Here is a 19,429-nt window from a genome sequence, read left to right on the forward strand (position 1 = left end):
ATTCTCTCTTTCTCCTCCCCTGCTGGTCAGGGGCCCCTCCCTTCTCCAATGTGTTCTTAAGCCCCTCCTCCATCAGGCCATCTCAGCCTGCCATTGGCCCTTACACCAGTTTGCAGGATGCTCAACCCTAATCTTCTTACAGGAAGTCCAGGCCTTGTCCTGCCTCTGGCTCTGGTGTTTCCTGCCGGATCTGGGTGCCAGGCACCCCAGGAGCCCCTCTCCTTTTATTCTAAACCCCAAACCCCTACCCAAGACCTGTGAAAATGGCATTTAAAGTTTTTAATGGTCAGGAGGAAAAGGCCAAGGCTGTTCGCCAGGCCTGCATGCAGCAGAAGGTGACACTCTAAACCAGGGGTCTCAAACTCGCGGCCCACGGGCCGCATGCGGCCCGGATTGTGCTTGTTGTACTGATTTTTTTTTTGTTTTCAACTGCAGTGAGAAAAGTGTTGCGTAACAGTTGCCTTTTGTAGACCTAGTGCGGCCCGCCAAACGGCTGTGATCTTGCTCTGCGGCCCACATGCTGAGTTGAGTTTGAGACCCCTGCTCTAAACCCAGACTCTTGTGGCAGCCCTGAGGCCGGCAAAGCAACAGGGGCAAGGCACAAGAAGTGCCCGACCCAAGTCCAAGCCACAAAGAGGAATCCCACCAGCAGCTTGCTTTAAATGTGGCAAGGAAGGTCACTGGTCCCAGCAGGGTCCCTGCCCGTGACTGCCTACTGAGCCCTGCCCTAACTGCAAGCAGCCCAGTCACTGGCAGAACGACTGCCCCCCTTTGGGCAACAGGCCCTTCCTCAGCACCTCTACACGGAGGACAAGCCACCCAAATGGGAGGCCAATACAGCCAGGCGGGCCCACCACTCGAACTCCCAGGCCTCATGGATGACTGACATGGCCTGGACTCAGAGACCCCCATCACCCACACCGAGCCCCAGGTAATGCTGCAGGAGCAGTTAAGTCCATCTCATTTCTTGTGGATACGGGGGCTACCTCCTCTGTTTTGGCATCACACTCTGGACCTCTAGTTCCCTCACAGGTCTCAGTTAGTTATGGGAGTGGATGGGACCCCTTCTTTTCCCCTTCGCATACCACACCTGACATGCAGTTTGGACGGAATCCCCTTTACACACTTGTTCTAAGTTATGCCATAGTACCCTGTACCCCTCATGGGTCGGGACATTCTACACAGTCTTGGAGCCACTATCCAGCTGATAGCATCTTCCCACCTACTCCTACCACTCCTGACTGAAGGCTCTCCCACTACCACAGATCACCCTAACCCGATCACACCCCCTATTCCACCAGATATTGTCAACCCTCAGCTCTGGGACACTTCTACCCCTGTGGTAACAACTCACCACCCACCTGTACACATCCGCTTAAAGAATCCCTCTCAGTTCCCATCTAGACCCCAATTCCCTATTTCAGCAAGTCACCACCAGGGCCTTAAACCAATAATTACCCACCTCTTGATCCAAGGCTTACTCATCCCCATAGACTCTCCCTGCAATACCCCCATCCTTCCTGTTCAAAAACCTTCAGGGGCTTATCGCCTCATATAAGACTTACACCTAATCAATGAGGCAATAGTTCTCCTCCATCCAGTAGTCCCTAATCCTTACACATTACTGTCACACATTCCATCAGACACCACTCACTTCATGGTCCTAGACCTCAAGGATGCCTTCTTTACCATTCCTCTACACCCTGACTCTTACTTTCTGTTTGCCTTTACTTGGAATGACCCGGACACTAATGCAGCCCAGCAGCTTACATGGACTGTCTTACCCCAGGGGTTCAGAGACAGCCCACACCTGTTTGGACAGGCGCTAGCTCGGGATCTAGCTGCATGCAATCTCGAGACTAGTACTCTCTTATAATATGTAGATGACTTATTCCTCTGCAGCACCTCCCTGCCTGCCTCAAGAAGACACACTGCCACCCTTCTTAACTTCCTTGCCATAAAGGGATATCGTGTCTCCCCTACTAAGGCTCAACTTCACTCTCAGGCTATAGTCTAACTGGGCATCGCCTTAACCCCCACCACCTGAAGTCTCACCCTAAATCGAATTCAGACACTCTAGTCCAGGGGTCTCAAACTCGCGGCCCGCCGAACAATTCTGTGCGGCCCGCAGACTAATCCACGAAGTTCAAAATATTTTGGATAAAATTAAGTAAGCCTAGGGGCCTACTTGTATTTTTCATTTCTCTAGCATCCTAGCTAGATATTAGCTTAGTTAACAGCAGTTGTGATGCGAACTACAGTTTCTGGTCGTTTTGTGACACTGAGTAAACTGCATGTATGATTGTGCTTGTTGTACTGATTTTTTTTTGTTTTCAACTGCAGTGAGAAAAGTGTTGCGTAACAGTTGCCTTTTGTAGACCTAGTGCGGCCGCCGAATGGCTGTGATCTTGCTCTGCAGCCCACATGCTGAGTTGAGTTTGAGACCCCTGCTCTAGTCTCCAACCACCTACCACCGCAGATCAAATTCTTTCTTTCCTCGGTCTAACAGGCTTCTTTAGACAGTGGATTCCCAATTTTGCTCTTTTAGACAAACCCCTCTACAAGGCTGCAAAAGAGACTCCCATGGGACCTCTCACATCCCCCAACGCTGTTAAAAGGGCTTTCTCTACCCTTTGAGATGCCCTCATCTCCTCTCTCCCTCTCGCTTTACCCGACTCCAGACGCCCCTTCCATCTTTTAACTGATGAAAAGCATGGTAATACTGTTGGCGTGTTAACTCAACCTGTGGGGCCTTCATACCTTCCAATAGCATACCTCTCTAAACAATTGGACACCACCGTCAAAGGCTGGCAGCCCTGCCTCCGGGCACTGGGCGAGGCAGCTGAACTCACCAAGGAGGCTACTAAGCTCACCCTTTCCCAACCCATCACTGTCTTCTCCTCCCATAGGTTCATCGACCTCCTTTCACACAAATCTCTTTCTCTACTGGGTCCTTCCCGCCTACAAGAATTTCACCTCCTGTTCACTGAAAACCCTTCACTCTTTTGCCCTCTCCTCGACTCAACCCAGCCACTCTACTGCCAGCTCCTACAACACTTCCGGAACCCACCCACTCTTGTATGGAACTAATAGATTTCCTCAATAGACCTCGAATTGGATTATCAGATTCTCCTTTAAAATATCCAGATCTAATACTCTTTGTAGATGGGAGTTCTGTACAGGAACCCAACGGCCGACCTACGCGGTGGTCACCACCTCCTCCACCCTAGAAGCTCAACAGCTGCCAGAGGGCACCACCACCCAGAAAGCAGAGCTGATTGCCCTCATGCGGGCACTCACTCTGGCCCAGGGAAAACGCGTAACTATACATACTGACTCTAAATATGCTATTCTTATCACCCACAGCCACTCTGCCCTCTGGAAGAAAAGGGGCTTCCTCACTACCAAGGACTCCCCCATAATCAATGCTACCCTCATTTCTAAACTGTTGCAGGCACTACAGCTTCCCACTGAGGTGACTGTGGTACATTATAGAGACCATCAAACCTCTCAGGACCCGGTGACCTTGGGAAATGCTCGGGCTGACGCAATGGCTCAAAACCTCACCCTGGGAGCATCCCCCCCCCTCCCCGTCTCATGTTTCTCTCCATCTCCTTGAAATCTTCCTACACTCCTGAGGAAGAACAGACCCTCCTCAAAAAGGGTGGAGACATGTGCAACCAGAGATGGATATTTCTCAGAGATAGAATTACCTTACCAAAAGGACAGGCTGAAACTCTCCTTTCTGATATCCACTGTTCCTTACACATAGGACCAAAAGCTCTCTATCGGTTCTTACAATCACTCTTTCTTCCCAGGCCTCCAGCAGACTATCGAAAAGGTACATGCAGCATGCACTATCTGTTCCAAAGCCTCTACACAAGAAGGACTCCGCTTCTGCTTCCCTACTCATCAACTGAGGGGGCACGTGCCAGGCCAGGATTAGCAAATTGACTTCACTCATATGCCCCCTCATAAAAAACTCCACTATCTCCTAACTTTTGTTAATACCTTTTCAGGGTGGATAGAAGCCTTTCCCACCTCTCGAGAGATGGCAGACACGGTTGCCTCCATTCTTGTTGAACATATCATCCCGCAGTTTGGACTGCCGGCTACCATCCAGTCAGACAATGACCTGCCCTTCACTGCCCAAATAGTCCAGCAGGTTGCCACCTCTCTCAACATCACCTGGAAACTCCACATACCTTATCGCCCTCAATCATTGGAACTGCATCTGCGAAGTTTATCAAATCACGGTCAAACAGATGTTCCTCCTGATTCCCCTCAAAGTCACCACCTTACAACCTCCCCTCCCCACGACGCCCCTAACCAGCAGGAAGTAGCCAGATGAATAAGCAGCGCCCCTATTTGACACAAAAGATCAGAATGTAAGGTTGGTGGATAATGGGGAAAGGTTACGTGAGAAACCAGACCCGGCAACTTTGGCTAGGACCGCCCACATTCATGCACACCAAAAGGTACTTCCTAGGAGTCCTTGGAAAAAGAGCGACAATCAGTCAGCCAGTGAGATTTCGCCACCTCATATTAGCTCGACCACCCTAGACAGGACCCTTTAAATATCCCACACGTGGTTTCATCCGCACAACTTCCCTGGCCCCTGGCTCCCCGACCAGGGAACATCTTCCAGAAAGCGCTCTGTACTCAATAAAGCTTTTGCTTATCCACACTTCGTGGCTACGCCCCTTCCTTCTTCCTTGGCGGGGAAAAATACCTTACACTTTTATTCTCCTGGAGGTTGGGAATTCCCAGACCTCCATTATGGGCCATATAACCAGTTTTTCCAAAATTATTAAAAATGATAATACCTTTAATTAGACTGCTTATAGTAATGCAAAAGCTACAGAAATCACTTACCTGGTGAAGTTATTAACTTGCTGTGATCTTGACATATTTATACTGTTCAGTTCAGGTACATTCAAATTAGATAACTGGTATTTACTATGGCAAAATGACTGATGTGCTTTATTAGATATTACACCATTACTACAACTTTCAAAACCTGGAAAAAAAGAAGAAAAAGGTAGTTCATGAAAACAGAAACAAACACTAATTTATTATTAGGTTGTAAATAATGTACCCATATTATGATTTTTGTATTTAAGATATAAGAGAGTCAATGGACTATTTACATAGTAAACAACTAACTTATGTGAAAGATACAAGAATACTTTATTGTCAGCTCTAATTATCCTCTCCTCTCATACTTATTGAAGGCTTCATTATGAATCTTATTTAATCCGCACCCTCCCTGTGAGACCAGTGTTATCATCACCCCCATTTTACAGAGGCTAGGACTCGTCCACACTAGAGAGACTGTACTATCCTGAGAAGTAGTGGTTAGGATACAAACACGGGGATCCTGGGTCCTGACAGGATGACAATACAAAGACAGGTAATCATGTAGAAAAGTACATGCTGACTGAGAAAAAGCAAAAGTGTTACTCTATGCAAAAAAAGGATACAGCATTTGACCTGTGTTTTAGAAAGTTAAATGTACAGAGGAAAGATAAACATCATGGGAAAAACAGAATGAAAGAGACAAGCAAAGAAAGAAGACTGAGAAAGGTGAGCAATCAGCCTGTAGAAGTGATCATAAAGCTGAAAAGGAGAGAATTCTCACTAAGAGAACACCAAAAGCCTTGGGAGAGCCAAAAAGGGCTCTGAGAAAATGAGCCGGGCAGAGCCCATGCTTCAAGAAGCTCGGCAGAAAAAGAACAAGACAGTGGACAGCCGGCCACATTTGCCGGTGGAAGACGTCACAGCCACATCACCACCTTTCAATTTATACTCTCCTAAAAGCACATACATCGGATCCACTCACAATTTTTCTTTCAGAACACCTTGAGGTCAAATATACACAACATACAAAACTGCTATACAGAAACCTCAAGATTTTTTTAAAATTTCATTTTGGTTCAAAAATATAAAGAAACGCAAAACTGTAAAGATAATACCGCAAGACTGAATCTCACCAGAAAAATGTGCAGTGCTTCCTTTGCCTGACGCTAGGTTGTGGATATTCATTCCATGGCTGGGGCTCATACTTGGACTACTAAAAGGTCGAGGACTAACAGGGTAACTGTCTTGAGATTTTGGACTTCGGCCTCCCAAACATCGTACTTCACTATCTGTACCATTCACCATTTCTATAAACTGACGCACTCTAAAAAAAGAAAGAAAAATTACTTACATAATCTTTTTTTTTAATACTTTATTCATTTTAAGGGAGGAGAGGAGGGCGGGAGAAAGAGAGACAGAAAGATAGAGATAGAGATAGAGATAGAGATAGAGAGAGAGAGAGAGAGAAGGAAGAAGGAGCAGGAAATATCAACTTCCATATGTGCCTTGACCTGGCAAGCCCAGGGTTTCAAACTGGCAACCTCAGCGTTCCAGGTCGACATTTTATCCACTGAGCCACCACAGGTTAGGCCCTACTGAGATATTCTTCAAATAGCCATTTACAGCAACAGACTTTTAAAAGGAAAGATTTTAAGAACTTGTATTTATCAATAATTCTGGCCTTTAGATAGTATTATGCTAAAACTAATAATGGTTTCATATACTATATTGCTTAGAATAAATTTAAAATTTTCCAGAAAAATGAGACTATAATGCAAGATAGTATATCTTCTTTAATCAGGATTTACTAAGAAAATGAAAACCTATCTGTAGCTATAATAAAGAAAATCAAAATGGACTCTTTAAGCACCAAAATAATTTAATCAAAATATCTAAATTTGTTGACAAATCAAATAGTGTATAAGGCTGTATTTCCACACCCTTACTCACAGCAGTATTATTCACAATCCAAAAGTGAAAGCGACTCAAATGTGTATCAAAGATGAGTGCATTTAAAAAACAATGCGTTCTACACATACAATGGAATACCATTCAGCCCTCAAAAGGAAGGAATTCTGACAGGTGCTACAACATAGACAAACTCTAAGATTATGCTAAAGGAAATAAACCAGTTACAAAGGATAAATATATACTTCATGATTCCACTTATATGAGGTATCCAGAGTAGTCAAATTCAAGTTCATAGAGAAAACAGAATGGTCGTTGCCAGGAGTGAGGAGGGGAGTAATGGGGGGAAGTGTAGTTAGGGTTTAGTAAGTATCAAGTTTTAGTTTGGAAAGATAAAAAAGGTTCTGGAGATAAGATAAAAAAGGTTCTGGTTGGTGATGGTTACAAAATAATGTGAATGTACTCAATAGTATTGAACTGTACATATAAAAACGGCAAATTTAATGTTATGCACATTTATCACAATTTTTTTAAATGCCAGACTTACTATTAGGTGCTCTGCAGACAGAAAAAGGGATTCCCATCTTCTAAATAAGACTTGCACATTTGGATACAGAAGCAGAATAGCAGAAGGGCAAACACACGTTTTATAACCTATTCTTAAATGTGCTATATTACAACTAAGTCAATATTTAAAAGGTAAAACAAAAATTAAAAAATGGAAATGATTTTGGTTACATGCAGCACATATATAAAATAATTATAACATATTTTACTAAACAAACTCACTTTAATGTGAAAAGAAGATTAGGATTTCTTTCAAGTAAACTTGGGTATAACTGTTGTGTTGTTTCAATGGCTTCTCCCATTCTTCCCGCTAACACCAATTTCTGAATTCCTATTTACAAAAAGAAAGCAGAAGATTAATTTTTTAAGAGTAGAAACAGCCCTGGCCGGTTGGCTCAGTGGTAGAGCGTCGGCCTGGCGTGCAGGAGTCCTGGGTTCGATTCCTGGCCAGGGCACACAGGAGAAGCGCCCATCTGCTTCTCCACCCCTCCCCCTCTCCTTCCTCTCTGTCTCTCTCTTCCCCTCCCGCAGCCGAGGTTCCATTGGAGCAAAGATGGCCCGGGTGCTGGGGATGGCTCCTTGCCTCTACCCCAGGCGCTAGAGTGGCTCTGGTCGCAACAGAGCGACGCCCCCGAGGGGCAGAGCATCGCCCCCTGGTGGGCAGAGCGTTGCTCCTGGTGGGCATGCTGGGTGGATCCCGGTCGGGCGCATGCGGGAGTCTGTCTGACTGTCTCTCCCTGTTTCTAGCTTCAGAAAAATACAAAAAAAAAAAAAAAAAAAAAAAAGAATAGAAACATATTTAGTGGATTCTCAACAAAAAGACTTAGCAAAATATTTTAAAATAAATTATAGTGATTTTCATTTCCTTTTCTAAAAATCATAGTTTGTCTTAGGCAATCATGAAAAAATTTCAAAGAAATTAACAAAAAACAAGTACTTTCATAAACTATTTTAAAAAATTACCAACTATCATACAATATAGGAAAAACACCTGTTAAGCAATGCTGAAGTAATACTACTAAATACTAGTATTAAAAAGGTGGCTATGTTTACAGCATATAGGATGTTGACGTTTCACAGATATACACAAAATCTCCAAATTTACTGAATTACATTCACTAAATATGTACAGTTTTTAATATGTCACCCATACCTCGATAAAGTAGTTTTTTAAAAGATCATAGGAAACATTAAAGAATATTCAAAATGTCTTATCAAATATGATAACCTTTTGAATCCAGTACTAAAGGAATGCTAGACTTTAAGTAAGATCTGAATTAAACAGATACTCACTGAGCATTCCCTGCACCACATATTTGTCAAATTAGATGATGAGGATTATAATGAATTCGTGATCATCTCCTGTTCACCAGCTTATAATACAGTGAGACAAAGCATACAGCAGCCACAACACAATGTAGTCAGTGTTGTTATAGCAGTTTGCCCTATAAAAGAGTTTTGTCTTCATCCATCATGGTTTTACCGATTATGTTTTATTTTTTATGCCTATATTCTCCCCAAGCTATACCCTCCCTTGATGGACTGTACCAATTTTAGGATGGCTAACTATGGAAGTGATACTGTCTTGTCCTTGTAAGAACAGATCATTGCTCTGGCCACAATAACTAGAACCTAAATAATAAATACTTAACATCGAAATTATCTTAAATTTAGATACAGCAATTTAATGTAAAGCTACTTAAATTTCTTTCATACTACCTCCACTAATATTTAATCACGGGAGTATTTTAACAAAAAAAATTTTTTTATTAAATGTTTATTTTCTGAAAGCTCATTTTTAAAAAATGGTTAACATTGTTACAAAAATTCTCCAAAATTATATCCTTCTACATCCAGAACCCTAGCAAAGTCCTCTGTGAATTTTTAAATGTAATCTTAAAAAACGTTAGTGAAAAATAAATTTCAGAGTTAACAATTTTAAAACTTTTAAAAATTTTAATTTGAAAATAAAATTTCTAAACATTAATATAATCAAACCTATAATCTGAAAACAAATGTTAGCCATGCACCAGAGGTCCTTACTTTGTCTATTCTTAATGGAAGCTAATTCTTCTAGAACGGTCTGGTCTGTAGATCTGGCAAAGGCCTCTGCTGTGGCACAGTACCCATGGTGGACTAAGTAAGATGAAACCATTCTTAAAATAAAAAGAAACAGATAACTTTTAGTCAAGAGAATACATGCTTCATACTACAATTTATATAAACAAGGTCTACTCTGGTGTTATAGTCAACCTATTCTTTTGTAATAATTAAGGATTTAATGACCTCAAATTTAAAGTTCAAAAAGTCATTTTGTTCTTTCATGTAGTATTTCCAAAAAGATAACTGCAAATGCTATGTTGAGACTACTGTCCATAAAAATAAGTATTATTAGAGACTCAAGGACACCTCATTATCTCCAGGTACTTTCCAATTATTTCCCACCCTTATATTCAATCCTACTAACCATAATTTCTGTTTCATGTTTATCATGACTTAATCCAGTAAAGTGTAGTCATTGTGTAAAAAAACAAACTTAAAAGGTTAACTCCGTTACCTATCAGTTACATTAGATGGGACCACAAGTTGTGAACACAATACTAGGGTGAACCTGGAAAGAGTATCTTCCAGAAAAGTCTTACAAAGGTGATAATATTAATCAATGAGAATTGGCCCTCTAATCTAAATCAATTAGTACAGCTGTGCAAGAGTTTACTCAAATATAATTTATATGAGTAATACACTTCTAAAAAAACAAGTTTATTTTTCAAAAAGCCACTAAGTGGTCAAAACACATATTTATATCTAACTACAACATGTTAGAAAAACTGTTGACTAAGCAATATTAACCCACACAGCCAATATATCCAAATATTTAACTCTTAAAGCTGCCTCAATTTGGCATGGCTAAGGAACTATTAGAAAAGGTGCTTGGGGGAGGGGGAGAATCTCTAAGAAATAGATTTTTCATTTTATTTCATCTAATTGTTCAAATTAAGAGGTAGGTGAGAACCTTTTAAAATCAACTTTCCAGGAGATCATGGTGACTGTCAATTTTGTGAAGAATGGGGTTGGGGTAGGGCCCTCACTGAACGCTGGCTGTAAGATACAATAATGTTTTCTCTACTACTATCCTGCCATGATGCTCAGTGGTGACTATTTTTTTTTTTTTAAGATTTTATTTATTGATTTTACGGGGGGAGGAGGCAAGAAGTATCAACTCATAGTTGCTTCACTCTAGGTGTTCACTGTTTGCTTGTTGTATGTGCCTTGACCAGGCAAGGCCAGGGTTTTGAACTGGTGATCTCAGCTTTCCAGGCTGACTCTCTATGCATTGTGCCACCACAGGTCAGGCAGGAGCAACAATTTTTAAAGAGTTCAAGGAATGCAACCCCAGGAGAGCAACTTATCCTAGCTCTAATAAAAGGCAACTATGGGATTCTGAGTCAGGATTAACTACTCTTTCAACTGCAGGACAAAAATACTATTGTAGAGTCTCGTAATACCAAATAATAATAGCTCTAGTGAATAAGCATGTATTCAAAATCACCAACATATCTCTCGATCATTATCTTTTCCAAAAAGTTGTATTAGATTTCTAAATTTCAGATTGTTCAAAGTAACTGAAAAAACATTTAAGATTAATTTTGTCAGACTGATGGTATCTGAAAATGTTATTTTCTTGGGTTAGAATTACAGTAGTAAAAATGACTATTTAAACTTACTGGTATTTATTTAAATTTTAACTCTATACTAGAGCTACCATTTAGTACTACTGATACTAAGGTGTCATCTTGCACCTTTTAGCAAAGGTATAGTCAAAAAGGTAGTTGTCATAGTAATTATATTCTCTTGCTGACTTCTATAATAAAATTCTGTATTTCCATAAAAATAAAACAAATGAAATTTTCTGGTAAAAAATTAGTTGAGAGGAAAGTTATTCATTTTACAGTACTTTTATTGACACCCACTGTGCTCTGCTGCTGCCCATCCTCCACCACTGGAATTAATGGGTCAAAAGCGTTTATCCTGCACTTAGGGATCCTAACTCTACGCTCACTAGTCCTTGGTTCTATTTCCTTTACCTCCTCCTAATGTCTGACAATAGCGCATACAAGTAAATGGCATTAAAAATAATTAGTAAAATTCTTAAAAGTTTCTCAAGCCAGAGGTTTTTGGCCAGATTTTCCTATTTTGAATAGGAGCAATTATAACCTTACTAAATCTGTGTGATAAATAATAAATACTGAGGGATCCTAGGAAACAAAAATAGCTAATATTATTCTTACAGAGTAACCCATTCACTACCAAAATTCAGCCAAATCCTGAAAATGTTTATTCTTATTGAGCAATAATTCATTTTCCTCATAAATATCTGAACTACTACTAAACAGCTTCTGAACTGGCACCATTAATAGCTGAATTATGTAACCTATGGAAATCATTAAATCCTATTACTAATGATAGAACATGAATTACCCTAACCTAAGTTATCTAGTGTCACTTCTTCCATCAAATTAATGTCATACTAATATACAATTCTATATGTTGCCACCAAATCAAACATTAAGTCCATTAAAATTATTAGGCTATAAATGACTACATTAAAAAGCTTCAAAAAATATTCTTTTGTACTAAAATAAAATCTTTTATAAAAGAGTATTTTTGAATAATGTCCATTCAAATCTCTTCACTTACTTTTGTATCATGGTCTGCCACTCTCCTTCTCGATCCCCAACAGGAAACCGGTCTATCTGTGCCTGTATTTTGGTTCTCCACTCCCGCATGTAGTCTTCTATATCAAACACAAAAGGATGTTGCCCAAAATTGGCATCAACGACCTCTCCTGGTGTCTGAAGCCCAACAGTGGGATATAAATTTGGCTGTAGGACAACAAACACATTTCACTAAGCAACTAGCCCTTTTATGTTAAAGACATTCATTCTTTCATATGCTATCTTTACAATCACAAGACTACAAATTTGCTCCATAAGTATTTTAAAATCTCAATCCAAAACTAGTTGAGGAAAGATTAAAGCAAATATTCTAAACCACAATCTATACTAGATAAAAAATATAATTTCCTGTAATCTAATCATCAGGGAAAAAAATAAAATGACTTCAGTAACTATTTTATTTATTCAAAGACCACATGAAAATAAACTTTTAATAAATGAAAACATAATCCTTGCTCTTAAGAGTATGTCATATAGCCTGATCAGGCAGTGGCGCAGTGGATAGAGCGTCGGACTGGGACGCGGAGGACCCAGGTTCAAAACCCTGAGGTCACCAGCTTGAGCGTGGGCTCATCTGGTTTAAGCAAGGCTCACCAGCTTGAGCCCAAGGTCACTGGCTTGAGCAAGGGGTTACTCGGTCTGCTGTAGCCCTCCTGTCAAGGCACATATGAGAAAGCAATCAATGAACAACTAAGGTGCCGCAATGAAGAACTGATGGCTTTTCATCTCTCTCCCTTCCTGTCTGTCCCTATCTGTCCCTCTCTCTGTCTTTGTCACACAATAAAAAGAGTATGTCATATAGTAGTTACAGAGATTCAAGTATAAACACATAATTCAGGTTTATCCTTTTATACATGATATATGTGATGCATGTCTAGAATTGCATGTGAAAGTTAGTTACCACAGAAGTTACAATCCAAACTGATCAAGTACTATTTTAAGTTTACTAATTTCACTTCTCTGTACATTTGGGATGCCTTTATAAATGGTGACCATTATAAGCAAAACACAGTGGCATTAAGAATGAGGATTCTCTATATAAAAACAAAAGATTCAAATGCACATATTTCAAGAGAAGGACAAATTTAAAATTTCAAATTCACAAAAAAATGCATTTAGATGTAATACAAGATTTCAAGGCTAAACAATTTAATAGCTGTGTGTGTGTGTGTGTGTGTGTGTAAAAATACCAGAGTCCTTTTGGCTCTATCACTAGCTGTTAAAATCTAAAGAGAGAATAAGTTGCCCTGGCCGGTTGGCTCAGTGGTAGAGCGTCGGCCTGGTGTGCGGGGGACCCGGGTTCGATTCCCGGCCAGGGCACATAGGAGAAGCCCCCATATGCTTCTCCACCCCCTCCCCCTCCTTCCTCTCTGTCTCTCTCTTCCCCTCCCGCAGCCAAGGCTCCATTGGAGCAAAGATGGCCCGGGCGCTGGGGATGGCTCCTTGGCCTCTGCCCCAGGCGCTAGAGTGGCTCTGGTCGTGGCAAAGCGACGCCCCGGAGGGACAGAGCATCGCCCCCTGGTGGGCTGAGCGTCGCCCCTGTGGATCCTGGTCGGGCGCATGCGGGAGTCTGTCTGACTGTCTCTCCCCGTTTCCAGCTTCAGAAAAATACAAAAAAAATAAAATAAAGAGAGAATGAGTTACAGACTGTCTACTAAATGGCAGTGTTTAATCATTATAATAATCCTGTGAAGTTAACTATTATTTGAACTACAAAAACACAAAAATTGAAAATCAGGGCAAATTAATGTGCTCAAGTTAACTTTAGTGTATAACCTTCCAAATCTGTTTCTAAACTTATGTTAGCCCCAGTATGTATGTCCATTATGTAAATATTTGCATAAAAGGAGGAACTGAAGTTTATGCACCACAGTATTCTATAGCTTGCTTTCTTCATTTAGTAAAAATAGTACATCTTTGTCAGTACACATTTTTTAAAACTTTTTTTGGTGTATTTTTATAATTTAACATTTATGAAACGAGGATGCCTCTTAGAATCCATGGTCAGTCAGTTAATGGGCAGTGATTTTTCTTAAGACATAATAATGGTGTATCTTATTATTAGAGTCCCAGCTTCAATGAATGTGGTATATCATACCACCTATAAACTGACATTCTTTTTATTTATTATTTACAATTTTTGTAAATACTACAATAAACATTTTTGTATTTTATATAAAAAAATTGTATAAAATTTGTAAATAATACAAACAATGCTATAAGGACATATATCTTTACATATGTTTGTTTTCCTGTAGTATTAAATTCTTAAAAGTGGAATTGCTACCTGACCAGCAGTGGTGCAGTGGACAGAGCATCGACCTGGGATGCTGAGGCCCCAGGTTCAAGACCCTGAGGTTGGTGGCTTGAATGTGGGCTTATCTGGTTTGAGGACAGGCTCACCAGCTTGAGCAAGGGGTCACTGGCTCAGCAGGAGCACCCCAGTCAAGGTACATATAAGAAGCAATCAATGAACAACCAAACTGCTGCAACTATGAGTTGATGCTTCTCATCTCTCTCCATACCCACCCTCGGTAAAAAAAAAGGAAAAGAGTGAAATTACTTTGTCAATTTTAATAAGAGTTTGCAAAAAATTTCTTCTTACAAAACATAAATTACCCTAATTATATCAGCCTACATTTCTATGTGTACAGTAGATGAAGGAACTTATTTTCTCAACCTTCATCCACACTGGGTATTCTCAACCTTTTAAATCTTACACTGACCCTAGTTAGTTGGCTCAGTGGTAGAGCACCAACCTGGTATATGGATGTCCTGGTTCGATTACTAGAGCACACAGGAGAAGTGACCATCTGCTTCTCTTACCCTCCCAAAGCTATGGCTTGACTGGTTAGAACGCATTGCTCCGGCGATGAGGATGGCTCCCTGCAGCCTCTTCAGGAGCTCGGTTGCAATCTTGGCCCCAGATGGGCAAAGTATTGGCCCCAGAAAGGGGCTGCTGAGTAGATCCCATCAGAAGCATGTGAGAGTCTATCTCCCCTCCTCTCACTTTTATTTGCATTTTAAAAATTGAGTGAATTTAAGTGCCTTAATATTGTACTTGAAGAGCCAGTAATCTTTGTCCACCTGTAAAGTGAGAGTTTTTTATATTTGAAATATTGTTCTATAAAATTCATTTATGTATGTTTTGTCACAGGGAAGTTTTAAACTTATGACACACTATAGAGTATTCATGAATGCTGATTTTCTTTTAGTGTTGATACGAGTTATTTTCCTGAATTGGTCAGAAATATTTAGATTAGCAAACCATTTAAAAAGTATCTCTGGACATTGCTGAATATCAGAATTATCAACTCTGATTAATGAATAGGATTGCCCTTTACTCTATTTATATCCTTATTAAGAGTCTTTGGCTTTATATACTTTTGTTCTAGAGCAGTGGTTGGCAAACTTATTAGTCAATGGAGCCAAATATCAACAGCACAAAGATTGAAATTTCTTTAGAGAGCCAAATTTTTTAAACTTAAACTATATAGGTAAGTACATTCCTTTTCAAGGTAGAGCCTGCACGTGGTATTTTGTGGAAGAGCCACACTCAAGGGGCCAAAGAGCCGCATGTGGCTCACGAGCCACGGATTGCTGACCAGGGTTTTAGAGTATGTCATAATTTTGTGTTTAGAGACATGAGGATGTGTGTCATTAACACGTAGTGCTATGCATTTGGATAAATCCCTTAAATTCTTTTTTTTTTTTTTTTTTTTCCTTTTCATTTTTCTGAAGCTGGAAACAGGGAGAGACAGTCAGACAGACTCCCGCATGTGCCCGACCGGGATCCACCCGGCACGCCCACCAGGGGGCGATGCTCTGCCCATCCTGGGCGTCACCATGTTGCGACCAGAGCCACTCTAGCGCCTGAGGCAGAGGCCACAGAGCCATCCCCAGCGCCCGGGCCATCTTTGCTCCAATGGAGCCTTGGCTGCGGGAGGGGAAGAGAGAGACAGAGAGGAAAGCGCGGCGGAGGGGTGGAGAAGCAAATGGGCGCTTCTCCTGTGTGCCCTGGCCGGGAATCGAACCCGGGTCCTCCGCACGCTAGGCCGACGCTCTACCGCTGAGCCAACCGGCCAGGGCCTAAATCCCTTAAATTCTTTAGGTCTGTTTTCCCATCGGTGAAATGAGCCTCTGAAAAGGCTCGGATTTTATGGAACTTTTCTCTTGCACATTTGTGTACTTCTAAACATTTGTTTTATCATTTAAATATTTAAAACTATACATTACTTTTTTAATCAGGAAGTGATAAAAAACTGAAAAAGATAAAGTCAGAAGGGAACTAAATGAAAAGTAACTGTAAGTTTTTATACCATTTACACAAATTGAAGAATTTGAGGGCAAAGGATTAAGAACATAGCCTTTGACTAGTAAACTATAAATTTTAAAAATTTAACAGAAATTTTAACTTGCAAGATTGTAGATTTCTAAAAATAGAAATAATGCGCCTGATCAGGCAGTGGCACAATGGATAGAGCGTCGGACTGGGATGCGGAAGGACCCAGGTCCGAGACCCTGAGGTCACCAGCTTGAGCACGGGCTCATCTGGCTTGAGCAAAAAAAAAAAAAAGCTCACCAGCTTGGACCCAAGGTCGCTGGCTTGAGCAAGGGGTTACTCAGTCTGCTGAAGGCCCACGGTCAAGGCACATATGAGAAAGTAATCAATGAACAACTAAGGTGTCACAACGAAAAACTGATGATTGATGCTTATCTCTCTCTGTTCCTGTCTGTCTGTCCCTATTTATCCCTCTCTCTGCCTCTGTCCCCGTAAAAAAAGAAAAAAAAAAAAAAAAGAAATAATGCAATGGTTTTCAGTTTAGTCAGAATTATACAGCCATTGCCATGATCAAATTTAGAACATTTTCATCACTCCAAAAAGCACCCCACCTATTTGTAGTCCCTCCCTATGCCATTCCCATCACTCCAACTCTGACAACCTCTGAACTCCTTTCTGATTCTACAGATTTGCCTCTTCTGGACATTTTGTATAAATGGGATTATACAGTACGTAGTATAATCCCATTTGGATTTCTTTCAGTTTGCATAATATTTCCAAGGTTTGTCCATGTTGTAGCATATATCTAGTTTATGGGTTTATGTAAAACAGTGTTTCCCAGAAAACTTTTTTTTTAAATTCAGTGAGAGGAGGGGAGGCAGAGAGACAGACTCCTGCATGTAGTCCAACTGCGATCCACCCGGCAAGCCCACTAGGGGGAATGCTCTGCCCATCTGGGATGTTGAGTGGTTGCTCAGCAAGTGAGCCCTTCTTAACGCCTGAGGTGGAGGCCATGGAGCCATCCTTAGCACCCAGGGCCAACTCATTTCAATCAAGCCATGGCTACAAGAAGGGAAGAGGGAATAAAGGAGGAAGGGGGGAGGACGAGCAGGAGAGAGAGAAGTGAGAGGGGGAGGGGTGGAGAAGCAGATGGGCATTTCCCTTGTGTGCCCTGACCAAAAATCAAACCCAGGACATCCAAACACTGGGCCACCACTCTACAACCAAGCCAACCGGCCAGGGCCTTACTTCTTAAAAAACAAAACAAAAAAAACCTAAACCAAAAAAAACTTCTGCCAATGTAAAATAAAACAAAAGTGTGAATAATCTAAGTTTCCACTAAGATAACAGAACAAAGTGCCTGACTGGTGGCGATGCAATGGATAGAATATTGACTTGGGACGCTGCGGACCAATGTTTGAAACCTCCAGGTCACCGGCTTCAGCATGGGATCACAGACATGATTCTATGGTTACTGGCTTGAGGAAGAGTTCACTGGCTTGGTTGGAGCCTCCCTCCACCACTCCCTGGTCAAGGCATGTATGAGAAGCAATCAATGAACAACTAAAGTGATGTACTACAAGTTAATGCTTCTCATCTCTCTCCCTGTCTGTCTCTCTCTCTCTCCCTCTCTCTCTCACACACTTAAAAAAAAGATAACAGAAAAGATTTCATTTCTATCAAAATAAATGCAAATATTAAATACTATTAAAAAGCTATATATATATACACATTAAAATCATATTGAGTAGCATAGTTTTCTATATTTAAAAGATTTTTTCTATCAAAATGAAAGCAGTTAATTTATCTATAAAATAATTTCAATATCTTCAATTACAAAAGGAATTTATTTAGTCTCACACTGAATTAGTTTATAGATGAACATTCCTCAAACTGGTGAGGTAAGCTGGGGAAGAAACAGTATTCTGAAATAGATCTAAGGATTTCAAAGCTGTTTAAACACCCTGTGTTTCATGATAATTGTAGTACCACCTAGGTAAATTTTTTGTTCTACAAATATACTCTCTTCCATGATTTAATACTACAACTAAAGAGGGAGAGATCACAGGTACAAAACACATATAAATACTTGTTTGATGGTCCTTTTAATTTAAGGTAAAGACTTTTTCCTTCCTTTTTAAGTAGAAGAATGGTATGTTACATGTAAAAGACCCAGAAGATCTCAGTCATAAAAATAAAGGACTCTCCAAACCATAACATTAAAAGGATTTTACTTGCTTAGCGCCAGAAAAAGAAAAAACAAACAAAAAACCCAGCTATTAAGCCCTTTAACCAATTCCAAATGAAACTTAAGTGTTACCAAAACCTATGCAAAGGTTCTGAACCACGTCAACCTACCTACCAGTATCCACACCTATACTCCACCACCCTCCTCGCCTCCTTCACCAGATGTTCTTCTCTGAAGCTGCCCCTTCTTCTACTTACTTGACAACTCAATTTAATTAATCTAAATTAAACTAGCTCTCCCTCCTCAAAACTTGCTTCACATACATACAGACTTCTCCATATTAGTGAGTGGTATCTTCATCTTTCAATTTCTCAGGCCCCAAATTAAGAAGACAGATACCCTTTCTCACATTTTTACATCCAATGCATCAGAAAATCCTCTTGGCTCTCAGTTGGATTTTTTATCCTATTGATTATTTATTAATACTCATTAATCCAAGTAGAACTTACTGTGGTACATAAATACTATAAAACAAAATCCTAAGGTGACATATTTTTCCAAAAAAACTCTTGTTCCATCACTACTTATTAAATAATGCTTCCTGGTGAGCAATTTTGATCTGTAAACTCAATTTTCTTTAACATAGCAAAGTTTTTTCTATTATAACTTTGATTTTTTCTCTTTTCCTAAGATTTTCTTCAGGGATATCAATAATCTATAGTTTGGATATCTATTCTCTGCCTCTGGGTCTCCTCTCATTTTAAAATATCTCTGAAACTGGAATGTGTCTTATAACTGATGGCATCTTACCTCTGACCAGGCAACTGTCATGATGCAGCTGCCACTGCCTGCACAGGTGTGAATTGGGTCAAGAATGATCTCACTAAA

General features: G+C 40.4%; 1 protein-coding gene across 1 annotated transcript in view; it reads right to left on the bottom strand.

The window, feature by feature from the left end:
- RANBP9 (RAN binding protein 9) overlaps positions 1–19,429 on the bottom strand; it is a 92,802-nt gene that overhangs the window by 18,840 nt on the left and 54,533 nt on the right. The window contains exons 6-10 of the mRNA XM_066377088.1: positions 12,034–12,218; positions 9,379–9,491; positions 7,558–7,666; positions 5,994–6,184; positions 4,876–5,020 (exon numbers count right to left, since the gene is read on the bottom strand). Of these exons, the coding sequence (XP_066233185.1) occupies positions 4,876–5,020; positions 5,994–6,184; positions 7,558–7,666; positions 9,379–9,491; positions 12,034–12,218 (743 nt within the window). The remainder of the gene's footprint in view (positions 1–4,875; positions 5,021–5,993; positions 6,185–7,557; positions 7,667–9,378; positions 9,492–12,033; positions 12,219–19,429) is intronic.

The sequence above is a fragment of the Saccopteryx leptura genome, chromosome 3, assembly GCF_036850995.1.
Source record: "Saccopteryx leptura isolate mSacLep1 chromosome 3, mSacLep1_pri_phased_curated, whole genome shotgun sequence".
NCBI lineage: Eukaryota > Metazoa > Chordata > Mammalia > Chiroptera > Emballonuridae > Saccopteryx > Saccopteryx leptura.